Genomic DNA, 26,261 nt, shown 5'->3' with positions numbered 1-26,261 from the left:
AATTCGTGAAATCAAGCGAGAGGGTTAGGTTACTGTAATGTTCAAAAATCTGAAATAAAAATGTATGGTCACCGAATTAAGTTTTCCACAAAAGGATCAAAGATATGTTTTCTGAATAGTTTACAATAGGTTTCTATAGCAGAAACATTACATGTTATCTCAAAATTCTGTTTGGTGACCAATATAAATATGACTGTCAGGAAAAATGGGAGAATTTTGAATATTATAATAAAATCTTGATTTGAAACCATATCCCTAATAAAAGCCGAACCCATGCTTTTTAAAGAGAACTGAGAACCAAAAATTCATCATTTTTTTTATATGTGTAGATGTTCTAATAGAAGCCTCATCCCCTCTGTTGCATTGTACCATTCTAATATAATGATTTGTTTACATGGAATCCTAGGAAAATGTTCCAAAATGGCTGTTTTTTTATTATTTTGCATGTTCTCATGAAACGCATCTGTCTTTCTCTACAGAAATGTTAAATTTGAATGACATGCATGAATATGAATCATCAAACAAAAATGTTTTTAATTAATGATTTACTGTGATAAATTTCATGTTTTAATGTTAGCAAACTACCTTTATAACTGTATATATGTATATTATAAAACTGACCTCTCCATGTCTCGATTTTATGTTCTTCCAATTCATCCATTTTAACCTAAAATAACAATAAAACAATAACATTAGTTTGTAAATCGAACTGTGAAGGGAAACATTCAAATTAACTTTCCTCATATGATTTATCTAGTATGATCTATAATATGTATGTGTTGAAAATAATTTACTATAAGTGGTATAAATTTTGTAACTATAAAGACAGTTTGAGCCGAACTACTGCACTACTGAGCACGTCATCGAACATACATGCAATGCATTATGGGAAATAATTTCACATTGTATGAAATAAAAAACTTTTGTCACATTGACATTTGTCTCTCGCAGAATTAAAGGAGTATTATGTCGCATTTCAGTCAGGTCTAAAAATTAGGCTATGCATTGAACACCACACTAGGCTTCCTTGTATGCCTCACATATTCTGTACTTCCCAGAGCATAAGCCCCTCCCCGAGTATCAGCCCACCCTCTGTTTTAGACATTTAACGAGTTGAGGGCATCCCCGAGTATAGACCCAGGGTGTTTTTACTGGCTGTTGACGACATTTATAAAAATATGCATGTAAAAAGTGTATTTCATTGCATAATGATTGGTACGGTAGTTTGGTTCCTGCTTTTATGAGAAAACTCGCATTAATTAAGAGTGCATGGCGGCAAACGTATAGAACATAGTTTGCACCTTCTATTATGTTATTTACTCAGGATGAACCCCGATGTTGCAATACTAAAGTAATCAGTCTTTCTTTTATATACCCGGTAGTAGTTTTCGATACGCCAAAAATGTGATCGTCAAGTCGTGGAACCTGGTCATTGAACATAGTTTTACTTTTCCGAATAATCGTGTCCATCGAGACTATCGTAAATGAGGTGAAAATGAGCAAACTATTCTTCAAAATGACTTGTTGGCGACCATGAAAGGTTTAAAAACTTCTTCAACCTTCAGTTTACCTTTCGAAAATTGTGAATCAACAGCTTTTAGGTAAAAAAAAATCACCGTTTTTTTTTGACGAAATCAGTGTTAACAGATCGCATTTTAACATTGCGGTAATTCACCTTCATCTGTACGACACATCATTTTGATTGGTTAATGAAAGATGTGACCTTTTAGGTCAAAGGAAGTTGTTCAGATCAAATTATGATGAAAAACACCATGTTGGAAATTGCTTTGTATCGAGTTTGCATACGATCTAAAACATTCCACAACAAAGATAATGATAAATATCTTGCCTTTGACTGTTTTCCCACTGACCCTATTTTTGCACCATAAATTCTGACAGTATGTAAACCGTAATGTTATAAAATGTGTGTATTTTTATGATTATTTTTTCCTCAAAAAGACTTCTCCGAGATCTGTGCTGTGAACGAAAAATATAATTTGGATAATTTTTCATGTGAACCTCCCAAAACAGTATTATTTCTAAGGTGGTCCTTAAGTATAAGCCCACCCCCAAATTTTTTCCAATTTTACATGTTCAGGCCCCTGGGCTTATGATCGGGGAAGTATGGTATATATGTATGCATGTTGTGCATCTAGGACAATATCAAACACAGCAGTTTCAAAAATAAAGTTCTTGGAAAACCAAAATAAAAATGTGTACTTACTAATGGCGACTTGTAATAATATTGAAGTATATGGATAAAATCTGTAATTGTTAGCATTCCTACAAAGAAAGAAAAACAAATTATGCTAAAAAAAACAAAACAAAATGACTTGTTTCTTTTTCTGTCATATTGTTATTATCTTGTATGCATTATTAGGATACAGTCATAAATAGTAGAGAACAGCTATGTGTGTTGAAAACCATTTAATGACCAAGTCAACATGCAAGAAATATACAACTCAGCAACTCAAACCATATTAGATTGGACTAGCCCCCTGCAGGCACTTTGTGAAAACAGCCACAGGTATGCAGAAAATTAATTGGGTTTAAATAATTAAAGGACAAGGTACATGTATACATGTATGTTGCAAAATGAGACTTGATAAAATTAAGTTAAGTCAAGTATGTAAATCAATAGTGAAATCAAACTAGTTTAAGTGAAAAACAAAGTACAGCATGACTCCCTCAAGTCTTAATTATCTCAGTATATGGTCGGCAAATAACTACATATACTTGTAGTCTGGGGTCAATTGAGGGCATCCATTTCCTAATAGCTTTCTACAACTGCACTCCTACCTATCAAATGTTTTTGTGAAGTTGAACATGACCAGAAACATAAATACATTTTGTTCTGGTCCTTAATTCAGCCCACACGTATAGTATACAAATACCACTTTGATAGCGAACAGAAAAATAAATTTTCCAGTTTCATATTAAAAAATTAACAAGGTCATAATAGTGAATAATTTTGAAATTACCTCATGTTCCCTCATATTGCAAGGTTTTAAAGAGATGAGCCCTATGTAGATACATGTACATTGATTTAAAATATTCTATTGCACATGTTTTATATATGTTTGTTGTAATTTAAAATCACAAATGAGAACCTGAAAGTTCACATATAATGCTATTTATACAGACCCCATAACAATAGTTGAGTTTTTTAACATCCACATTTCTCCCAGGTGGGACTCAATACCATGAACAAATAAACTGAAATGCATTTCTCGCATTGAAAACAAATATAAGGATAGCCTTTTATTTAAAAATATTTGTTTTTATTCCAATTAATCTTGCAATTGTTGCTAACAACATACTTCTGAACATGTTTGCCCATAATATGTACCTACACGATATACAAGTTGGACCAACATTTTTGTGCGAAGAACGTAGCTAAAACCAGAGGTGAGCAGCCTTCAGTGGCCAATTTCGCCAAGAAAAGATACAGGTGCAAGCAAAATCTAGGAGAGGCTGGGTTGCCGGAAACACACTATTTTTTCTATTTATTTGGCCTTACATGAATCTAACAATCTAAGTCCTTGATATTATATTATATTGAATCAGACAGCAATCAAATGAAAAAAGATATATGGGTTTCCATGGAAACTATGTACTGTATCTGACAGTCTTTTTGACATCAAGAGAAGAAAATCAATATTTCTGAGTATACATGACCAGACTGCAGTATTTTGTGACAGTCCTAATGCATAAATTACCGGATAGCTGTATAATTTCTGAGTTAAATGTGGTCGCAATTAAGCCAGTTCTGTCTTATTTATAATCTTTTTATGATTTTTTTAATATTTTTAATTGCAAATTGACTGTATTTTATATTGAAATACTACCAGTTGATAGCATAGCATAGTTTTTTTTTTTATTGACTGCAATTCATATATAGAGAGTAAATAATTTGTGGATTGTTATTGGATGGAATAGAAAGCTACTAAAATGTAATAAAAATAGACCATTAATTTACAACGACATTTACACGTTTGACTATAATATTTGATTATGAGTTTCTATGAGGTTGCAGTGCAGTTCTAATTAAATTTAACAAATCAACTCTGTTATTGATACTGTACAGAAGGAAAATTATTAAGCTCTAAGAATGTCTTCCCATTGTTCCTTGAATCATATCATCATAGAAACATGTATGGCAGCAATCTTGACATGAAATAAACATGACCCTCCTCAAATTTTAAGACATTATACACCCTCCAAGCAATATTTATTTTTGATCATTTAACTTTTCCCATGGGTACATGTAGGCCTAAAGAACTGCAAGCAATTTTCCTTTCTCTTAATTACTCTTCCTGACGAATAATCATCTCTGCTTTAGAAAAGCTTACATGCTGTATGGAACATACATACTCCAGTAAGTTGTTATTTAAAGAAAACATATTTCTACCAAGATGTTAACAAAATATTGTGCTTCCTTATTCTCATAGTTTTTTTTTTTTTTTTTTACCTGTGGTATACATTTAGCGATCATGACACTTGAATGGCAACCCGATGCTATCAAATATTGGGATGACATAAATTATAGATTAAAACACCACCAAACTTATAGGAAAAAAGATTTAATGCTGGAGACGTTTTTTTTTTTAATTTTGATATCATTTATTGAGAAAATAATAAATACTTTATAACATATTTGTATAATAGCTGCACTGAATCTAACCTAGTGATGTTTGGTTTTCATTTTTTCAATTAAAAAAATTTAATAAATTAAATGTATATGATTTTCACTACACATATTTATACTGACATTTAGTTTTTAATAGCACTTCTGATGAAATCTTGAATGGAAAAACTGAAAATATATAACCATAGATCAATAGAGTGTTCCTGTCATGGGAGGTGTACAGCACGGTATGTACATGAAAACAGATTGCAGATAATTCACATCAAGTTTTTAAATTGATTTTATTCAACAATTTTAACCAAATTTGATGTTTTCACAGAAATTTATGTAATTTATTTTAAGTATGTAACTTATTATTTTCGATTATTTTATCGATTTAGTTTCCATTTATTAACTTGTATACAAAGTTGCATTCAATCAGACATTCATTTATTAGAAGCATACTGAAAGTTATGTTGCATCTTAATTGTTACTGTTCACTCTGACCAATCACTGATTGTGCACTTTTTAAAAATTCTTTATTTTTAATTGTTCGGTCATTGAATGTGAGTTAAATGGTGGTGGTCGTATAGGGTCCATGTTGTGCATAGCAACATGTACGCACTTGTGTCAAATGTGTTGTTTATTTACACTCAATTCAAACATATGTGATGCACGAACAAAAAAATATATTCCGATAACAAGAATTAATTCATTTTAGTGCTATTATAGAAATATTACAAGTAATTGTAACATTACTGACAGAAATAAATTATAGTTCAATCAATTTATTTATACTGTGAGGCAAAAGAAAAAACTTCAGCTGGATTGTTTAGTGTGTTTTTTTGCAGTCTAATTGCATGCACTACCAATAATCTAAAAAGCGTACTGACACATGCTTTAAGGCTAAATTGTTCACAGAACATTTCATAATTGATGAGGGGAGCCGTGATTACAATTTTAAGTAATAAATGAGATTATTTTGTTCATGGCTGATAATAAATTTTAACGATAAGTTTTATTTATTCCACAACAATAAAGTGTAAAATAACGCATAATTTTGTTGTTGTATTTTTCACATATTAATTAAGCGAAAACATTGTGTGAATGATATGTGAACAGTTTGGATTTCAAAATATTTGGACTTTTAAGCATAAGTGCTTTTGACCAACTTCTTCACTTCAGTAAATAATCATTATAAATTTGACATCAGATCAGTACTATGATATTCATGGCCAAAAATTGACAATATGTACAGGTTTTTGATCTAACAGTGAAATATTTAGGTTTACTGAATCTCTCGCTTCGTCTCGTCTCGTATTGACTGAACGTTGATTAGAGACATTATGATCGCCGTTGTTATAGCTCCATTATATGCTCAGAATGGGAGCTTAAAGTGACTCTCACGCTGCATACTAAATAAATAATTATTTTACCCTGCAGCCATATACAACACATGGAAGCTTTACTGTCTGCGTGTGATTATTGTCATCCTCTTAAAATTGACCTAATGGATTCGTGAGGAAGACAACGACAAATGGAAGGATCACCTGAAAGCAGAGTACTTTCTGATGACAATGAGAGATTGTAAAATGTGTTGAGAGTACTGGTATCGAAAATGCTTGTAGCGCTTTTACTTGAGTTGCACCTACAATAACAGTACAATACCACAATATTTCAGATCAGTCAAATCTCAGACTAGTAACAGACTCGGAACGCGGCGTTTTCTTTTGTAGTAATGCGTGCCACGTTTGTTTAGGTTATCAGTTCTTATCGTACCGAGTAAACGTTGCTGAGCAACAACATTTTCATTATATTTCACAAAATAACGTGAGATCTATTCATATTACAATCAACTATCACGATGCATCGCGAGACATAAAGACAGGAAGTGGCATAGACGACAGTAGTTGACAGTGAACTTCGAAAATGGCATTTACGGAAAAATTTGGCGAATCTGAGGATGATAATTACGAGTGGGAAGCTATTTTAGAAGAACATTTTGACGAAGATAATGACAATTTTTCTGTAGAACTTTGCAACCCCTGATCGATCTCGTGTTTTTCATTTTCTGAAATTAAGAATAAGAAGAAATATACTGGGCTATTTTTATACAAAACTATGACGGAAGTCAAACAAAATCAGTGAAACTCGAAATAGCAACAATACTGACGCACAATAGAAAATTGAAACAGTCACTGAACAACGCGTAAATCGCGTATTATGAAGTCGAACGCGACAAAAATAACACACCTCCAGTTTTTATCGTTACCGGATCACGCTGATACGCTGATAGAATTAGTATGTACATGACACTAGCTATCTGATGTTTCGGCATCCCGGAACACAAAAACAAAACAGGTAACACACAAAGAAGTATGATCGTTCAAAACGCAGCGATATGCTCTCTCTGAAAAAATATTGGAAACCTTCCGCAAAATCCGCAACAGCGAGAAATATCGTTTCAAAGTTGCTCATTATATATTCAAAAACTATTTGAGGTAAACACTAACACATTCAGTTACTTGTAACTCCCCTGATTCTTGGTCGATTCTTAAAATTCTTACACAGCTGCAAAGGTCAAAATGTCCAGAACGCATCTCCCGTTTTTTAAAAAATATCCAGATCCGTTTTACGAAGAAATACGCAATTTACGAAGAAGCGCGAAGTGTGCAAATTATCCAGTGTTTGGTAAACTTCGACGGTGTCTATGCCAATGCTACAGAGCGTGGCACACATAGCATATAAAATTAAGCCGATTAACACCTTAAACAGTAGGCGTTGCGTATCTGTTGTATTACTAGTCTGAGGTCAAATCCCCCAAAAAATCATTTTATAGGTCCTTAAGAGGCGATAACAATCACTGTTGATTAATAGGCAACACTTTCTGTGTGTATCCTTGTTTTGTGCACTTTTGTGACATAATGGCTTTATAATGGATTCGCCTTACACAGCTCAATAATCATATTGTGAAAAAAGTAGGTCATCAACTCACCTACAAAGTCTTGTTTATTAGTATCCCATAACGGCGCTGCCCTCACACCATTGTATACCAATGCAAAGAAAGCTTTCTTTACCTGCATATAAATAGAATAGTCCAATTAGAACACACCTAAAGCTTACCTGCATATAAATAGAATAGTCCAATTAGAACACACCTACCATAAATGAAGATGTGTTTCTAATAGAACAACTACAGTATCAGCATGAAAATACGATGATGAATAAAAAATAAATAAATTTTAAATTCAAATATACGCATGTTATGCTTTAGTAGAAACACACAACGCACATATTAATAATTTATTAAAATGATTTATTTTGACCACAGTTATGTAATTTATACAAGCACATGTGCTACTAAAAGAATAAATACTCATGACGCCATGGGCTGTATTATCCACCCACGTTTGGTTTGTGGGCGATACTAGCCTATGACGTAACTGGTAGCAACCAGCTCTACGAACAAGTGATATCAGTGCCAAAACGACGGAGAAATTGCGATTTTATAGAACTACTGTGGAATACTTTATTTTCGCTGGAATTAATTTTCGCTGAAAAGGCTTTTTGGGCGTTTTGTATGGAACTTATTTTCACTGATTTTTGATGAATTTAATGTGAAATATAGGAAAAAAAGTATATTTGCTGGATTTTATTTTCACGGAATCATCCACTCAGCGAAAATAGCGAAAATAAATTCCAAGCGAAAATAAAGTATTCTACAGTATGTACGCTAATGAATCAAAATTAGACATGTTGTCATATGAGTTATTGTCATAGCACCATGAGTAATTGTTGTTATCCTATATGAAATTTGCAGTGATAAAACCATACTATCGACACGTTCAGTGTGAAATATGTGGTGCCACACTAAACATCACTACTGTGAATGATATGCACTGTGGTCATGTGATAAAGTATTCTATCAAATCCATAATTTAACTACATATTTGTAGATATATTCCTTTCATACTCAAAAGACCGATACAAATAAACCAAGTATTTAATTTAGAACTCAACACAAACATTGCTATTTCAACCCCCATTTATATTCAGAAGTAGATATTGTAGTGTTCGTTGTACATGTAAGTGTCGGTATGGTAATCAGACATCTTGTATTAAAATGTTTAAAAAGGTCGTAGGTCACACTGCTATTATCCTTAATAACAATAGTTGATATTTTATTTAATCGACTCAAGGACACCGTATATTTACATGTCATATCTACATAGTTTTCACTTAATTCAACATATTTCCCTGTTTTTATGTAACTGTCACATGTGAAAAAACCATGACAAAAATCAAATAAAAAAAAAAATGAAAAAATCAAATTAATATTCAGATTAAATTCATGTTTATTATGAATTGAAATCTAATGGAAATAAAAACAATTTTTCAGTTCAAAATTGTATTTTGTCCATTTATTTATTTTATTTATTCAAATTACCGGAATGAATCAATGAAAATGGATGTAGTACAATATGGCTTACCGGTACTAAATCTACAGCACAGAAAACGATTTACTAACAACAGCAAATGTGAGAAGTCTGAAAGAGCATCACGTGCATGAATAGTATTGATCTATAAGTAAAAAATATACTTACCAATAATTGTGTATCAAAAACCACTAATTTTGAACTGGTTGGTATAAGATCATAACATTTATGAGTTTTCATAAATCGCACAAAACCAAGTGCTTCATCTGTGGATAGCAGAGAGAGTAAAGGTTTAAGTGTAAAATCACATAAAGTGCCATCTACATCTGTAGTATAGTACCTCCCTACATACATGTAATTGATGATGAACCAAGAATAAAATAAGGCCCAGAAAAAAAAAATATATTAAATCATGAATTATTTAACATTTTCTTTTACAATTAAGAAGACGTGGGAAAAGATACTGAATACAAATCTTGCTAGAAATTGTCAGATTAAAAAACAATAAGTTTGACTTATAAAGAGATTAAATCTTATGAATTCAATTACAATTACATTGAAGGTAAGCTTACAACATGAATGAATAAAATCTGTAAAGTAGCCCAGCTGTCATCAGTTATCAGATAAATTCATTGCAAATATTTTTACATTTCATAAAATTGTCACTAAATTTCATCATAATTTTGGTCCATATGGCAGTTTCAGATATTGCTTTTAGTTTTTGACCAAAAGGTATGTCAATTTTTATCAACATTTCATGTGGGGAGGGAGCAGACTATTAATAATCAAATTTGTTGCTCCTCCCAAAAGTTGACGCTGGTACTCAAAGGGTTAATACGACAGACATAGCGATGAGGTGTCAGTTCATGTGTAACCCATACATGTAGATGACGTTAATGGAATAAAACACACATCAACAACCTACAATCTTTTGAATTCGGAATTAAACACAGACGCCTGCAGACAACAGACATTGAATTAAATCCATATGATACTAATATAATAGTACATTATATTTGCGGACTGTAATTTAGTTTTTATTCATTACAGCACCACGGGCATCTTGTAGCCAGAATTCAAATATTTGCAATGCATTTTTTATATGCAATGCCAGAGTTCCATTTTAAACACTATGCAAGAGATGTGGCAGCTTAAATTTTGTAAAATCCTCATATGAAATATCCTGTGTTCCATACTGAGCATACAATAGCTCACTGTGACATCATTTCAAGAGCAGCATGGGTCGATATGTTGCTTTATGTGATCTATCCTTCAAAAGATTTTACCTCCTGCATAATACATACCCGGTACATTAAATACAGCAGCATACTTTGATAATAATAATTAATTGTTCAGTAGCGCATGTTTCATTTTAGTTTTTTTTATATTTGTTGTTTATGTAGCATGGGACCCATGTCAAACCTTACGCTGAGTGACTGTAACATTAAGGTGGAATTATCTTTACTATCAGTACGTAGAGTTTCAGCATATGCACCCTTAAATACCGGTACATGTATTTTGAAACAGCCTCCAGCAAAATGAGAGATATCGATCAGTCAGAAATCTGCATAAACATTCAATGACAATCATGAGCTTTCCAATGCATTTATTGTTAACTCATTTTCAAATCTACATTCAATTGACATGAAGAATATTAAATTGAAAAAGTTATTATTGAAGATAATATCAGTTGTGATTTTATGCAAAGAGCATTCATGTCTATTTGACCTTCAAATGGAAGCGTATTAAAAGTAGAAGGGTGGTAGGGTACAACAAAATGAGACTAATTAATTTCCACCTACCGTCTTCATCAATGTCCATGTTCTCCAACCCAGCATCCCCGGTGAGGAACTGAAATAACAAACAAACGTACAAACACTTTCAATACTGGCCAGTTACAGGGGCCAAAGCAGGGACGTGTTTTCCTCACAGAATAAAAAAAACAAAACAATAAAGTGGTTACATAGAAAAGACATTAGTCACGACTTGTATAATCCCATTTGCCTAATAAGAGTCAGTGTATGTATTACTAATTACACATTCACAAACATATAAATGACTTTTTAACCAAATTTTACTCACTTAATTGACTATAAACAAGTAATTAGTTAATAACTTGGTCACAGGGAACAAATTTATAATATTCTGCCTTTTATAATATAACCAGAAAAAATCATTAAAAAATTAATATTTCTCTAGTATCTAACTGACATTTTACTGAAGGGACATGCCCTCCATACTATTATTTCAATATTTCACCAAATTGCTTTCTGACAGACTGATTTGTGATAAGAAGTGGGTTAAACCATAGACCCTCTAAAAGCCACTAAGCAGCAGTGCTGCACCATTATACAACTATTCACTAAGGTTTAGAGTTATTTTTAAACACAGAGGTCAAAAGATGCTTGACTAGTCCCGATCAATGAATCCATACAATTTTTAAACAGATTAGCTGGGGAATACAATTATTCTATTTTTGATTAAGATGGCAAATAAATTTCAAAACGAGCAACGTATATTTCAAGTGAAGGTGAATGTCCTATTATTGGCAAGCTCAATAATAGTGGGGGTAACAGTTCTTTGGCAGGCTGTACAATACCCTGTACAATACCGGCATAGTAACCTAATCAGCATTTGAATACACTGCCAGTATGGTTTACTGTCAAATGTTGACTAACTCTAAATTTAACAACCTGTATTCAATATATTATTGAATAGGCTCATATCTCAACACTGTTAATTCCAGTAACAGATGCGGAAGTCTATATCTGCCGAACGTGCAATCAGATTTTTTTTAAAGCAGTGTTGAAAAGAAATAAATAAGGGACAACACAGAGATCTGACATGACCCAGTTAATATTTAATTACTTACCACCGAGTCTTTGCTATCATCTATCTTAGTGTCGTTCATTTGTTGAGATAGTGAGCGATACGGCTGACGTCGTCCGGGTTCGTTGTTGTAATCCTGGAGTTTAAGTGCACTTAGTTTATTCACTGCAATGAAATTAAAATAGGCACATTCAGCATATAAAAGAACCACGGCTTTCACCTCAGAAGCGAAGCAAACCAGCCAGCCAACCAGCTGAGGAGGCCCACATGTACATGTATGCAATGCCTGGAATGGCAAGATTTCACTTCTTGCCACAGTGATCAAATCCAACCTTCCTTGATTATACCAATTTGATTATACAATCACACATTGACCTTATACATGTAAATGACAATCATCACCATGGCGATTGCATAACCTGCTGTGTCACTTCTAACAATGACCCATAATTACCACCATTTTTTTCTGAAGCACCATTTATCTGTATGACACGACTGGTGTACTGCATCAGAAAAAGCACACAACTGTACAAATATATGAGCAGCCACTCACCCCGTAGTAGTATAACCTCTCAACTCGTTCTTTTAAAACATTAATACACATGCAAACGCTCCCATTTAAACACAGACGGCAGAGACAGAGGTAGCAGCGCGAATCATTAAAGGTAATCAATCTGACTGAATGGCAGTGGTATAAAATCCAGAGGCAGGAGGGAAGGAGAGAAAAGATCCCACACTGTCAGCACAATACTGTCCTTGTATATTACAGGAAAGGTCACTCCATGTGAAATGCACTAGTGGGTAAACTCACTATTAAGCCCAGTGATGTCATAAAATAGCTGAGGTGTTATGGGAGAGACTACTTCATGACAGGGGAGCATAGCTCATAAGCGGAGGGACTAGTTCTCTACTATGTCTGTGATTTAAAAAAAGATGCATACATGTAACTCAAAAATCAAACACATAAAATTAAAAACATTTAAATACTAAATTTTAAGTAAATAAAAACATATCACAACAACTTGATTTTTTTTACTGGTGGGATAAATGTATATTATATAATAAAGATATGTATTTTAATGGGGAAATTAGTAACACACGCATTTTATGACGGAGGTGTATCAATATTGATAGTAAGTCATATTTTAATAATCTAGTATACAATACATGCAACCATCGGGTTACATGTGTCTCTATTGGAGATGCACTGCTATCATTAAATTCAGATTAGACACACACACACACAATAATTGTTTACTTTATTGTAATCAATTTAATACTCTAAAGAGGGTACAATGTCAATAAAGTTTATTTTACTTACGTAATGGGCACAACATAACCGCCGCCCCCCACAACAGAATGGGTAAGCCCAGTTCATACTCCCTACAGAGCAATGTAACTCCCCCAGAAACAATATATTTTGAGGAGATGATTTAAAGAAAGCATCAATGCCCCTTGCCAAATATAAAAGTCAACGAGGTATTCTAGAGTGATTATAGTCGAATCGTAATATAACTGGCGCATGGAAAAACTCTCCAAAACAAATTAAACATATTTCATCACAGCATATCTCACCGTGTAGATTAAGACAGGGCTGAAGTCTGTCAAAAAAGATTAAGTTAAGCTGGGCGTGCACACTTTTTTGTGTAAGTATGCAGGTCGTTTTATTTCAATTTTTCAAATGACCTTATACTGCAAGAAGAGATGTACAGAATCATATCTAATGTAGTTTTCAATACGTATTTCCTTCATACAACAAAGTGTTAGTCATTCACTACAAAGAAGGAAGTTTAAAAAAAAAAAAAAATAAAAAAAAAAATAAGAAAAAAAAAAATAAAGCATTGGTGGAATGACATACACGTACCACGGCTACATTTTGTAATTTGCATAGAAATAAATCATTGTGGCCTTATTTGCAAAAAATAAAATTATTCCCAAAAATATAGGAAGGTATGGTTACTGAAAAAACAGAATTTATTTCATTTGGTTTATGATGGTAAAACTGTCCAGAACATTATCAGAAATACAAATACATTATTTATTTACCAGGTGATTCATTACATGAATATGGTAAACAAAATCAAATAAATAAATGAAAAATAAACTACATGTACGTACATTTCAAACAAACTATAAACTTCAAATACCCAATTGCATTCATGTATCACAATTGCGACAGAACATTCAATTTATCAGGTGCGGTAGTCATGATATCTGTTACTCACTTAGGGGGCCTTGATGAATAACACTCACTCAAATTATAAGTTATATCAATTCATTCCTATCACAGATTAAATTAAAAAACGCTGATCATTTCCCAGAATAAGTATAGAGAAAATAAACTCTTATGATTTCAATACACAATGGGGATCACTCCCTGCCCACAGCACCTTGTGAAGACCTTTAAAATTAAAAAGCTATTTGATTTTCTCATTGAAGCCAAACAATAGTTTTGATGCGCTATCGCGAATCTTGAGTACCACAAGCCACACAACTGTCACATCTTATAATAGTTTTTCTCAGAATTTGCCTTTAAATCTATTCTCTTCATAAAACCATTTAGTCAGGCATCTGTAATATTACTGCAGAACTGATAAAGAACTGCTAAAAGTTAACAAAAGCACATGTTACAGACTGAAGCACATTTCCCCTCAGGGGAAGTCCTGAAACATACACTAAACTTCATTTTACATTTTGCCTAATATTGACAGCTATTGATACAAAGTGAGCAATTTGAGGTTTGACCTAGGTGTGACTTGCACTAATTACCACCTGTGACTCCTTCAATACCTTCCTATCACTGAAAAAAACTTAATTAAAGCTTGGTAGCATTTTAGTTTGTACTCGTTAAAAGTCAAAGTTGCCATCTTTATTTATACGAGACCCATATATCTCGTGCATGCGCGGTGCGACGACTACCGCCCTTTAATATCAATAGTGACTTCACACTATAAAAATACACTAAATGCCGATCAGTGCATAAAGTGAATTCTGGGTAAACACATAAACTTGAGATAATTTAAGCAAATTATAATATAACATGATTATAACAACAGCTGAAGATTGTATCTAGGCAACAAGTATTCAAAATAAATATATAAGCGACTAATACTGCTAATCATTCTAAATCTGCCTACAGCAGTATTAAATAGAGATATATGATTAGGCTTATAGTGGTCGCCAAAATAAACTGCTCATGATCTCCCTTGCAAAAGTGCAATATTTCTAGAAACTTTGCCAGTGATGTTTGTTATAACATCAATCAAATTAACAAATAATCAATTTTTATATATTTGACATGGGAGCTCTAACTTGAAATGATGTACTGTATACTTGTGATTAAATAATTTACTGAGTTCTAATGCAGAATGCTTGTAAGGATTCAACTTATTTCAACGCCAGCTAAAAACAAGCAGCCTCTCGGCTGAGATAGCTCTGCTGTTAGCAATGCACATTAAAGAACTGAAGATTTCATTAGAAAACGAACAAATCTGAGAGAGATCTACCCGAGGTATCGGTACCTATATGTATACATGTAGTATCAAAGCAATCGGACTTGCTGTTTTCAACAAGAATTCGAAAATATCACTTTTTACCAAAAATTACAAAAATATTCATCAAAATGAGATAATTGAAGATATCATCACAATATTAACAAATCTGAGAGAGGCCCACATGTAGTACCCAGATATATAATATCAAAGCAATTGGATTTGTGGTTTTCAACAAGAAGTCGAAAAAGTTGACACGGACGATGACGGACACGACAGATATTCACTCATATGATAAGCTCCGCTCAACAAAGTTAATCAAAGGAGGTTAGAAATGGTAATATATACCATATTATGATTTATTATGAAGTAAAAAACATTGGTCAGACTTGCAATATTCATTCGATGAAATGTGACTGCACATACCTGTTAAATCAACATACCTATATAAGCTAATTACTGGTAGGCATAGATATTTTGAAACAAGAAATGAGCTATAAGACATTTATAATGATGATCTAACCTATACTTGGCTCAACGTGGCTCGGCTCGGCCAGTAATCCAGCAATCCAGTCATACAACAGAATACACAAGATTTTTCCTTACAATGTTTTGAAGTAGTAATGTCTTTTGCTAGTGTGGTTTAAAGAAACTTAATGGACTTTCCAACACAGGAGTATTTTCATTTTCAAAAAGAAGTTCACTTTACATGTTTCATGCGGTGAAAAACAGTTTAGATCTAAAATTGTTTTAAAACTTGTCTGGGATGATTTGTTGGGTCGCACACCACTACTGTATTACATGTACCCAAGTGCTTTTATTGAAATCAAATTAATATAAACTCGCACACTTCATGAGACAAATTACATGCTATCAAGAGAGAATAAAGATGTAAAGGGCATACTACTTAGGTGACACATGATAGAGATCTCATGGAAATCACGCAACGAACTCAAAGTTTTATAATGTCAACATGGCAGGCTGTGTCCATAGTGAAGCCCAGACAGGTGATCTCATTAAGAGGGGGTGATCTCTCTTTCTACTTTTAATGACAGGATTATTGAAACTGCACTGCTTTTATGTATCTTAGCAACATATATGACTTTACAGACAAGAAAGCAAAGGTTATTCCTTAACACCACTCTACACTACACCATCTCAAATAGGACTAACAAGTTAGAGAACAGTCATTTATAGTAGACAATTTTTGTTTTTGAGTGGAGATTAGTATGCAAATGTATTGTTTTTGCTCAAAGTATGAGCCAAACCAGTCAATGCGATGCACTGCACTTAAAAGTATAAACAATACCGGGGTTGAAAACCTCATAAGAGATTCCCTAAAGATTCATAAATTTCATGTACCAAAGCAATCAAATTGGGAGCTTTTAAGAAATAGCCAATAAAATCATTTTTTTACCAAAAATCACAAAATTATTCACTAAAATAGAGAATTGAAAATATCATTACAAAAAGCACAAATCAGATAGAGGTCCACTCAAGATTGAGTATCAAAGCAGTCAAAAAAAGAACTTTTTCAAAAAGTCAAAATTAGCATTTGTACCAAAAATATTCACTAAAAATAAAGAATTGATGATAATCATAATGAAATGAACAAAACTGATAGAGGTCCACTCAAGGTAAAAAATATAAAGCAATTGGGATGGTGATCTTTAAGAAAAAGTCTTTTATAAAGCTGATAGAAATGGTATTAACAATGACAATGGACATGACTAGCTCCACTCGGTCTTTGATGACAATAGATCTAAAAAACAACTTTCTATTGTGATGTCTGCCGACTAACAAATCCATGCTAGAATAATAATGTAAGGGCTTTGGGGAGTACGTCACACAGATGTATGCCTGCAATAATGCAAGGCATACAATGTACATGTTAATTGATACAAGCAATACGAATGGTTGTACATTACTAGTGCTGACAGTCACGTCAAGAAATCTTGCTGGCAAAGATTCAAACAATATCATTTCTCAAAATTGTGGACAGCACTATCTCAACTACAATAATACCGTAAATAACAGGCTTGGCTGTATATTTGCATAATTTACACAAACGCTGGGGTGGACAACTCTTTGACAGTGCAAGTGTCTGATCTTCAGTAAAAGTTTGTGAACAAACACTTTTTCTCAATACATTAAATAAAACACAAAAATGACAAATTAATCTTTTTTTTTTACTCCTCATACATATACTTAACATAATTCATTAAGAAAATTTCCTAAACAAATGCACAAATAAATGGAGTCATACTAATTTTGTTGAATTTTTAAATGAAAAGCTTTAAATTATTTTTTGATACAATATAATTATATCCGGTATATGCAAAAATGGACAAAAATTCTTGTTACATTTCATTACGTAAATGAGTACGCAAAAGTTACAGTGAAGACTCCTTTAGAATGAGATAACATTATACATTTACCAAAAGTAAACTGATATGAACAAGATGACACCACATGTCAAAGACTAACAGGTGTCAGTGCATGATTACTGTGCCATGATTTGAAATGTTGTAATCACAACCACTGATATGTAAGATTCATGTAACGTTTATTTCAACATTGAGTCATAAAGTGAATGTGCTAACTAACTAGTAGACTGGCGCAGTCGGAGCAATTAATTTGTTTTTGTAGTTTTGTAGTTTAAATATTGGTTTATTCTGCAGGAAATTCATTACTATTAAATATTCATGAGCACATATTATAATGAGGTGGGCACGGAAATACGTGCATAATGAGGTCAACATGGTAAAGGTCACACTGCAGACCCAACATGGCGGCACGTTGAAATTTGAGTTTGTCGTAGTCGTCGTTTCTAATTTATCACAATGTGTAAAATAGTAACTTGTACTGTCGTAGAATTGAAAAAAAATCGGCTGCTACAATCAGCCGACGTCTTCTCGATCAGAGGTCAGTTGAAGAGACGTTGTGATTGGCTTAGATGATTGTCAATTAGAACACTCATTAACATAATTACCCGTTGAAAAATCGACGGGTTCCTTTAGTGTCGGGACATGCAGAATAAACCAGTCGTGGTGATTTCGCAGTTACGGGGGATTTCGCGCTAACACCTCCATTTTGCAAATTTTTTTATTTTATTTAAACTACAAAAACGAATTAATCGCCCAGACTGCGCCAGTCTAACTAACTAGTAGACAACGACCATTATTCACCAGTCAATCCATGTAACATTAACGCTTCATAAAACTTGAATTTACAATAACAAAAAGGGTATCTGTGATTTTGGACATGGTCCTTGTGTGGCATAATGTAGACACAACAGAACATACATACACATTAGGGGGAGGGGGGGGTCATTATTTCTGTTGCTAAAAAGGGGCCATGCTAAAATCAGACAAAACTATATATATATATATATATACATGTATATATATATGTATTGTAGAGTCAACTTTACTTGTGTAGTCGTGTCTTAATTTCTCTTTCCACGTATGTATACAGATATATAATTATATATATATAAATTTTCCCTCAAAAATGTTAATTTAGCCCACCTCCACAGAAATAATCATCTGCCCCTTAAAATGTGCTTCATGTATATGGTGTGAATGCATTGCACATGCTTATTATTGATAGGGACAATCATGACATGGTCACGGTGATTTTTGTTTTGTTTTTTCTTATAAACTTACCCCTGTACTTGAAATATTCCCCTGTGAAATAATAATTAATGAAGACATTAGGTTTTCCACATGTACCAGAGAAAACACAGCAACATGCTAGGTGTAACCACCTTACCCTGGTCTGTATTCACAGAGGGCAAAAAATTAAAGCATATATCGCAGGTATGTGTAAAATCATTATTGACATCCACCAAACTGCCCCATGCAATCAGTACCTATCACCAAATGCCCACATTTATTATATACAAAATGCCACACCCACCCACCCACCCACACATGCATCATCCAAATGCACAGAACAGCGTTAATGACATCAAAATTAAAAGTGAGCATTTTCGTATTGTTACAGTAGCCATTTTTGTTTTCTTTGAATAGACACCATGTTTATTTCGGTCCAATCATAGATGGTTGCAAGTACAATGTAGAATACCCCCACAAGCATTTACACACAGGAGAAATCTGAAAGCAAAGTTTCATTCAAGTTCCAAGATGTGTTTCTTTAGACACTACAGATAGGTTACTAGTACTTCTGTGAAACATGGCCACCAGCCAGCCATTTGATTCATTTATTCAATTATAAAAAAATTATATACACTTGTCTAGTAACCCATCATGAGTAATGTCCATATCAAGTTTGAATAAAATTATTCCAGGCATGCTTGACAAACAATTGATGATATGGTCAAATTTTGTGATATAGGATAGAACAAGGTATGAAAAACTGAACGCAAAACATGAGTCACTGTTTTGAACTATGTCCGACAGAAACTAATAATACCAGTGAATTTTATGACTTCACTGAAGATTACTGTATCCGCAAAAATTGAGGCCCCATACCATGCATAAGAATAAAACGCTACCTATTTGGATGACGGATAGACAGACATACAGCTGCATGAATGCATTCATGGACACAAGTTACAATATTTTCAAAACAAGCTCAGTAGAGGAAAAGCTTGAATTTGGTCCAAACTCACTAAAAGTTTCTGTTAAATAGAACCAACAGGATTATATTTGTAAGTACATGATCTTAATTTAATTTTTCAGTTCAGTTAAATCATAATTATTCAAGCTACATCTATTTTTAACTTTCCGCAAGCATGAACTCTGTTGGCAAAGGGTCATGGCATATTACCAGGGTCAATTAATAAATGGAGGTCAGATAAAATGGCAGTCAAGCTTCCATGTACTCGTGATTTATGTTTTATAACTATAAGTATGAACAGTATAAACTGAATACATAGGGTAATTTTGACTCCCCTGCGAGTATGTGCAAGTATTGCACCAAGATTCCATATAGAGTTGTACAGATTGTGCCTGAATCCAATTAAACCGTAACAGTGGTGCTGTTGTTGTTATCATATAATTATATAACTAAATTAGCTCTTGAAGTTCAATATCTCCTTTCTGCTATTATTATAATAATATCTTGTCATCTGACAAAATATTTGTAAAACAGGTAACCGCAGACCTCTGAATTCCAATGCTATCCAAACTGAGTTGTTCATTAAGATAAGGACTAAACTTCAAATTGAAAAATCAATATTTAATATTTATTCTATCGACAGATAATATGTTATGATGTCATCAACTAATCATGCTGAGAATAATAATAATATATTTTAATACATCTGTATATGATAAATTTATAAAAATATGTTTAAATTTTTATTTTTATGTATATCCTTCCATTTGAGATTTCCTATACAATTTAATCTGCATGCAAACTAAGACTAGCCAGATTGATTCACTGCAAACAGAGCACATGGACAATAGATTTCTGAGAGTACAGACAGTATTGATCTCTTTTGGAATAGTGGCATAAGCTGACAATGGTGGGATCAAAAGGTTATCAGCGTAAGAGTTTTCTGATTGACAGAACCATGATAAAGAACTGCCGTGGAGAAACAAATAAGAAATAAATTATACTTTGTCATATGCAGTTATATCAAAGATTCAATCTATTATGAGCAATGATCAATAATCAAGCTATTTAGAAAATTATAATTAAATTGGAAAGCTATGTGATCCTCGTTTTCATTGTAACTCATGCTCAAAATCTGTATAACATGAAGATAAAATAATGTACCAAGCCTAATATGTATTATTAATTAATTAATTAATTAAACAAGCAGCCTGTCGGCTGAGAAAGCTCTGCTGTTAGCAATGCACATGGCAATTAAAGAACAGAAGATATCATTAGAAAATGAACAAATCTGAGAGAGGTCCACATGTAGTACCTATATGTATAATATATCAAAGCAATTGGACTTGCGGTTTTCAACAAGAAGTCGAAAATATCACTTTTTACCAAAAATTACAAAAATATTCATCAAAATTAGAGAATTAAAGATATCATCATGAAATGAACAAATCTGAGAGAGGTCCACATGTAGTACCTATATATGTAATATCAAAGCAATTGGACTTGCGGTTTTCAACAAGAAGTCGAAAGTATCACTTTTTACCAAAAATTACAAAAATATTCACCGAAATTAGAGAATTAAAGATATCATCATGAAATGAACAAATCTGAGAGAGGTCCACATGTAGTACCTATATATGTAATATCAAAGCAATTGGACTTGCGGTTTTCAACAAGAAGTCGAAAGTATCACTTTTTACCAAAAATTACAAAAATATTCACCGAAATTAGAGAATTAAAGATATCATTACAAAATGAACAAATCTGAGAGAGGTCCACATGTAGTACCTATATATGTAATATCAAAGCAATTGGACTTGCGGTTTTCAACAAGAAGTCGAAAATATCACTTTTTACCAAAAATGACAAAAATATTCACCAAAATTAGAGAATTAAAGATATCATTACAAAATGAACAAATCTGAGAGAGGTCCACATGTAGTACCTATATATGTAATATCAAAGCAATTGGACTTGCGGTTTTCAACAAGAAGTCGAAAATATCACTTTTTACCAAAAATTACAAAAATATTCATCAAAATTAGAGAATTAAAGATATCATCATGAAATGAACAAATCTGAGAGAGGTCCACATGTAGTACCTATATATGTAATATCAAAGCAATTGGACTTGCGGTTTTCAACAAGAAGTCGAAAATATCACTTTTTACCAAAAATGACAAAAATATTCACCAAAATTAGAGAATTAAAGATATCATTACAAAATGAACAAATCTGAGAGAGGTCCACATGTAGTACCTATATATGTAATATCAAAGCAATTGCACTTGCGGTTTTCAACAAGAAGTTGAAAGTATCACTTTTTACCAAAAATTACAAAAATATTCACCAAAATTAGAGAATTGAAGATATCATCATGAAATGAACAAATCTAAGAGAGGTCTATCCAAGGTACATATACACCAAGTATCAAAGCATTCAGGCTTGTAGTTTTCAAGAAGAAGTCGAAAAAGTAAAACATTGACACGGACGACGACGATGACGGACAATCACTCATATGATAAGCTCCGCTCGACAAAGTCGACAGCGGAGCTAAAAAAATTCAAATAAAATAATTATAGTGTATTTTTAGCCTTCAATGGTTTATCCACACTTACAAACAAACACAGAAAATAAAAACCATGCGTGACAAATTTATCTGTCTCTCTATCTCCTTATACTGATTTGATTTGTTTAGTTTTATTCAAAGGACATTTCTTAAGTCCCATGAATTATTTAAAAAAACTGTTTCAAATTTTGATCTCATGAAAGATCACATCCGATAATGGTGTTACCATGGAAATAAGCATTTTATTCAGTAACAGCTATATTGTAAACTGCATTCAGTTTTTCATAAACAAATTATTACACGGAAGATTTCACTTCAATGACACTGGATTTTGATGCAGTCAACATGTGGCAATTTGGTTCATAACATTACTGTATGAAAAAAATGTCATTTATGTGAAGGTTTTCCTATTATTAAACAAGCAGCCTATCGGCTGAGATAGCTCCGCTGTTAGCAATGCACATTTCAATTAAAGAACAGAAGATATCATTAGAAAATAAACAATACGTATAGTATCAATGCAATGGGACTTGCTGTTTTCAACAAGAATTCAAAAATATCATTTTTCTCCATAAATGATTGTGGTTTTTAACAAGAAGAAAATATTCACCAAAATTGGATAATAAAAGATATCATTACAAAATGAACAAATCTGAGAGAGGTCCACATGTAGTACCTATATATGTAATAATATCAAAGCAATTGGACTTGTCGTTTTTAACAAGAAGTCGAAAATATCACTTTTTACCAAAAATATTCACCAAAATTAGAGAATTGACGATATCATTACAAAATGAACAAATTTGAGAGTGGTCCACATGTAGTACCTATATATGTAATATCAAAGCAATTGGACTTGTGGTTTTTAACAAGAAGTCGAAAATATCACTTTTTACCAAAAATGACAAAAATATTCACCAAAATTAGAGAATTGACGATATCATTACAAAATGAACAAATTTGAAAGTGGTCCACGTGTAGTACCTATATATGTAATATCAAAGCAATTGGACTTGCGGTTTTTAACAAGAAGTCGAAAATATCACTTTTTACCAAAAATATTCACCAAAATTAGAGAATTAAAGATATCATTACAAAATGAACAAATCTGAGAGAGGTCCACATGTAGTACCTATATATGTAATATCAAAGCAATTGGACTTGCGGTTTTTAACAAGAAGTTGAAAATATCACTTTTTACCCAAAATGACAAAAATATTCACCCAAATTAGAGAATTGAAAATATCATTACAAAATGAACAAATCTGAGAGAGGTCCACATGTAGTACCTATATATGTAATATCAAAGCAATCGGACTTGCGGTTTTTAACAAGAAGTCAAAAATATCACTTTTTACCAAAAATGACAAAAATATTCACCAAAATTAGAGAATTAAAGATATCATTACAAAATGAACAAATCTGAGAGAGTTCCACATGTAGTACCTATATATGTAATATCAAAGCAATTGGACTTGCGGTTTTTAACAAGAAGTCGAAAATATCACTTTTTACCAAAAATATTCACCAAAATTAGAGAATTAAAGATATCATTACAAAATGAACAAATCTGAGAGAGGTCTATCCAAGGTACATATACACCAAGTATCAAAGCATTCAGGCTTGTAGTTTTCAAGAAGAAGTCGAAAAAGTAAAACATTGACACGGACGACGACAACGCCGCCGGACAATCACTCATATGATAAGCTCCGCTCGACAAAGTCGACAGTGGAGCTAAAAACATCATTGCAGAGTAATGAAATTTTTCTATAGAGTATTGTGATAGATAATATGTAAATGGGTGCACATATTATTTTACAAGAGAAGGGAGGAGGGTAAGTTAAATTACATTAGAGATATAGGTCATTGATTATCATCTGTCATCACACCAACATACATGTATGCAGATTCCATACAGCACCGACATGACCTTTGGTAGGTCAAAGGGTATAAATTCCAGGGGTAAATAAATTGCATTGAAAACATTGTGTCAAAGACCCACACTAAACATTCATCTATTTTCCAGATTTGTGTAAAACAAAAAGTCTTTAAAACATTACTCTATTAGTAGTGAATATGTTTTACCTACATGACAGAGGTGTGTCTCACCATATGTCATATATCAAGTACAACATATAGTTTCAGAGAAGACATTTTTGCAAATTTGTAACAGACATTTTCACTGGGTTCTTTACGCAAGGAATCGCAGCATTTCAAAAAATGTAGTCACAACACCATCAATTAAATTACATTATGAGGATTGAACATCAACAGTTTACAGTGATCACCTGACTAATATAGACTAAACACTACACTACACTACACTCACCACAGAATACTAGTCATGTTACATGTATAAAACGTGTTATGGTTGTGCATATCCGTCTATAACCAGGATTTATGTTATTACATGTATATCACATGATCAGGAAAGTATAGAGATGTTTTAAATATATCGCTGCAAAGATCAACAAGTAAAATCTCATGCTCTAAGTTACTGGATGATTAACAAAGTTAATGATTTATTAACTACACATGTATCTGAATCACCTTGTTTGAAGTCTTTGACATAAGCAGTTACACTAATACAATTAATGAAATATTCAGAGCATTGTAAAACAACGACAATGACCTCAAACAGTTCATCAATTTTTAATAGAAGTATTAGAAGGATACTAAACGTACTGCTATGTATATATAAGGCACCAGAATAAAAAACGTTTTCATCTACATTCAATATGATATGAAGTATTCATCAACTTTTCAGAACCTCTGGTTGATAACAGCAAAAACAATTATTAATTAACTTTCTTAACCCAACCAGGGTCTGTCTCAACATCTTATGATGATGATTGAAATGAAATATTTTCAATTAATAAACCTTGTACTATCTACATGTTTTTACTTTTTACCTCAGTGTTCCATAGCTACCCACAATGCATCTGACAAGGCAGAATATTTTGGCAGATGAAAAAAAAAAAAAATCTCTGTATATTGATAAATTTATCAGTATTCAATAAACTTTTTTTAGCCAACTCTTGGTAAATTGAAAACACCCCATTGGAACACTAAAGTAAATAATACACTTAACATAGAGTACCGGGATATCTCACCTGTCGGTACTGCATAACCCGGCGATGACGGAATAGTTTTTGGTGACGTGGGTCCAAGTGGCACATTAGGTGATCCTACACGTATAGGAGACATCATCCCGACACCAGGTGAGCGGCAGGTAGGTGATTTGGGAGATTTACTTACTGGTGAACCGATCCGTCCCACGCCCACTCGTTTTTTCTGTAAGAAGCAATTATATTTTCTAAAAGTACAATATATAGATGCTCTCACTGTGCCAGGAACAACTGAGTTTATAATGAGCGCAATGTGCAACAGCAAAACGGTAATAAAAGTATAAGAACGCTCATAGCTAGAGACGCACAAAAGTTATCACAAGTAGGATTATACATGTACGTGTATATGCTAAATGGTGCTCGCTAGACGATAAAATATTATTACTAAATATAAAATAAATATCAAAGTTGATTTATGCCATTCTGATTATATAGAGTTACTGTGGTTTATTTCATTTTCACTTAATGGTTGTGTCCACCATTCACAATGAAGTTAGGGGATCAACTAGTGACAATAGTCATTATGCTGTACAGATAGCTCGTTGGATTTTCGTATTTTATTGGCTTCAGAAATTCTGAATGATTGTAGAATTGTTC

At 32.8% G+C, this 26,261-nt stretch overlaps 1 protein-coding gene across 7 annotated transcripts in view; it reads right to left on the bottom strand.

The window, feature by feature from the left end:
- LOC100373594 (5'-AMP-activated protein kinase subunit gamma-1-like) overlaps positions 1–26,261 on the bottom strand; it is a 107,604-nt gene that overhangs the window by 13,546 nt on the left and 67,797 nt on the right. For 5 of the 7 annotated variants that reach the window (XM_085501112.1, XM_085501116.1, XM_085501113.1 and 2 more), the window contains 8 exons: positions 25,650–25,830; positions 19,052–19,072; positions 11,936–12,057; positions 10,866–10,914; positions 9,232–9,329; positions 7,623–7,704; positions 2,225–2,283; positions 622–667 (listed from right to left, as the gene is read on the bottom strand). In XM_085501112.1, the coding sequence (XP_085357238.1) occupies positions 622–667; positions 2,225–2,283; positions 7,623–7,704; positions 9,232–9,329; positions 10,866–10,914; positions 11,936–12,057; positions 19,052–19,072; positions 25,650–25,830 (658 nt within the window). The remainder of the gene's footprint in view (positions 1–621; positions 668–2,224; positions 2,284–7,622; positions 7,705–9,231; positions 9,330–10,865; positions 10,915–11,935; positions 12,058–19,051; positions 19,073–25,649; positions 25,831–26,261) is intronic. The other 2 variants (XM_006824033.3, XM_085501114.1) reach the window with 1 other exon arrangement.

Source organism: Saccoglossus kowalevskii, chromosome 7 (genome assembly GCF_978046115.1).
Source record: "Saccoglossus kowalevskii chromosome 7, keSacKowa6.1, whole genome shotgun sequence".
Classification (NCBI taxonomy): Eukaryota; Metazoa; Hemichordata; class Enteropneusta; family Harrimaniidae; genus Saccoglossus; species Saccoglossus kowalevskii.
The sequence above is the reverse complement of the archived record's forward strand: the minus strand, read 5'-3'. Positions and strand labels throughout refer to the sequence as shown.